The sequence below is a fragment of the Pundamilia nyererei genome, unplaced genomic scaffold (assembly GCF_000239375.1).
Source record: "Pundamilia nyererei isolate P.nyererei 1_Seehausen unplaced genomic scaffold, PunNye1.0 scaffold04085, whole genome shotgun sequence".
Taxonomy (NCBI): Eukaryota; Metazoa; Chordata; class Actinopteri; order Cichliformes; family Cichlidae; genus Pundamilia; species Pundamilia nyererei.
Window position 1 is genome coordinate 1 of NW_005191486.1, and position 1,187 is coordinate 1,187.

At 41.4% G+C, this 1,187-nt stretch overlaps 1 protein-coding gene across 1 annotated transcript; it reads right to left on the bottom strand.

The window, feature by feature from the left end:
- Nucleotides 1-10: 10 nt before the first annotated feature.
- On the bottom strand, nt 11-908 carry LOC102206380 (beta,beta-carotene 9',10'-oxygenase-like; the record flags this gene model as incomplete). Its single annotated transcript, XM_005755866.1, has 4 exons — nt 790-908; nt 501-699; nt 202-413; nt 11-123 (listed from the first exon to the last, which is right to left on the bottom strand). Coding segments are annotated over exons 1-4 (561 nt in total), but the record flags the coding sequence as incomplete, so codon positions are not given.
- Between the last annotated feature and the right edge of the window lie 279 nt (nt 909-1,187).

Below are 1,187 nucleotides of genomic sequence, written 5' to 3' on the forward strand. Positions count from 1 at the left end.
CTCATGGTACCTTTTCAGTCTCCAGTGTGTCAGGGTCCACCTTGTGCATGATGTTGGTTTCTGTACTGACATAATAGTCACCTTTGTAGGTCACAAAACTCACATTGGCATTGTCTGTGGGCTCTAGAGGGAAAGAAAGCTTTGAATTACTTATTCTATAGCAAGTGCATCAACAGGCTGCTTTGTCTTCAAGATACTCACTGTGTGATTCAAATCTTGACAGGAAGCGCTGGAAGACATTTTTACAGGGGTCCGGCATGGTTACAGTCCCAAACTCAGATATAGCAATGCGATTATGCTCCTTGTTGGTCTGGTAGCTGTCGCTGGATAGGAAGCGGCTTTTGTAAGTCACTTGCCCATTTGATATTTTGAACTGGTGCATGAGAGCCATGCCATCAAACCAGTGGTTAAATCTGGAGAGAAATAGATGCAATGCAGAGGGGAGTGAGCTTCATGATGTCTGAAGCGAATGGATAAACACACAAAGACGCAGCACTCACTTGTGGTTTCCGATCTCAAACTTTCCGGGCCCATTTCTCAGGAAGTTTCCTTTGATCCATTCTGGGATTGTACCAACGATCTGGGTGCTGATGGGCCTGGGGGTGTCCTCCACTGAGCTCACAATCTTCTCGATAGAAGGCAGACCGTGTACATTTGTGTAATGATTGATGTTCTTCACAGACTTAGATTTTTTGAGTGCTGTTGGAAAAAAACATAATCAGAAAGGACATTGTTATAATTTAAGTAAAATAATGTTAGTGTGTGCAGCTAGTAGCATTTAATGTTTACCTGAAGTATTCTTTTTCTGATGTTTGACAGTATCCATGGCTGTGGTTAAGCCTTCTGTAGCTTAGTCTCTCTTCTGAGATGCTGCTGGTTCGTACGCTGACTCCTGATTTTATACTGTCCTTCTGACACGTACCATAGAAACAGCAAAAAAGGATGCAGTCAGACATTTCATGCTTGTTTAACTCTGTGCAAAACAGAAGCAAATGGCAATCAAAAATGTAAGCAGTAACAGATGATCACTTTATCTGACTGGAAAAAACAGCAAATAACCGTGTCCAGTCTTTCAAATCATTCCTTTGACTCTTTTAGTTAAGCTTAATATGCATGGTTATATATAGCATGGTGAAACCAGATGAACTTGGATGAGTGGCTTAGAGGGATGATTTTTTTAAACTGAT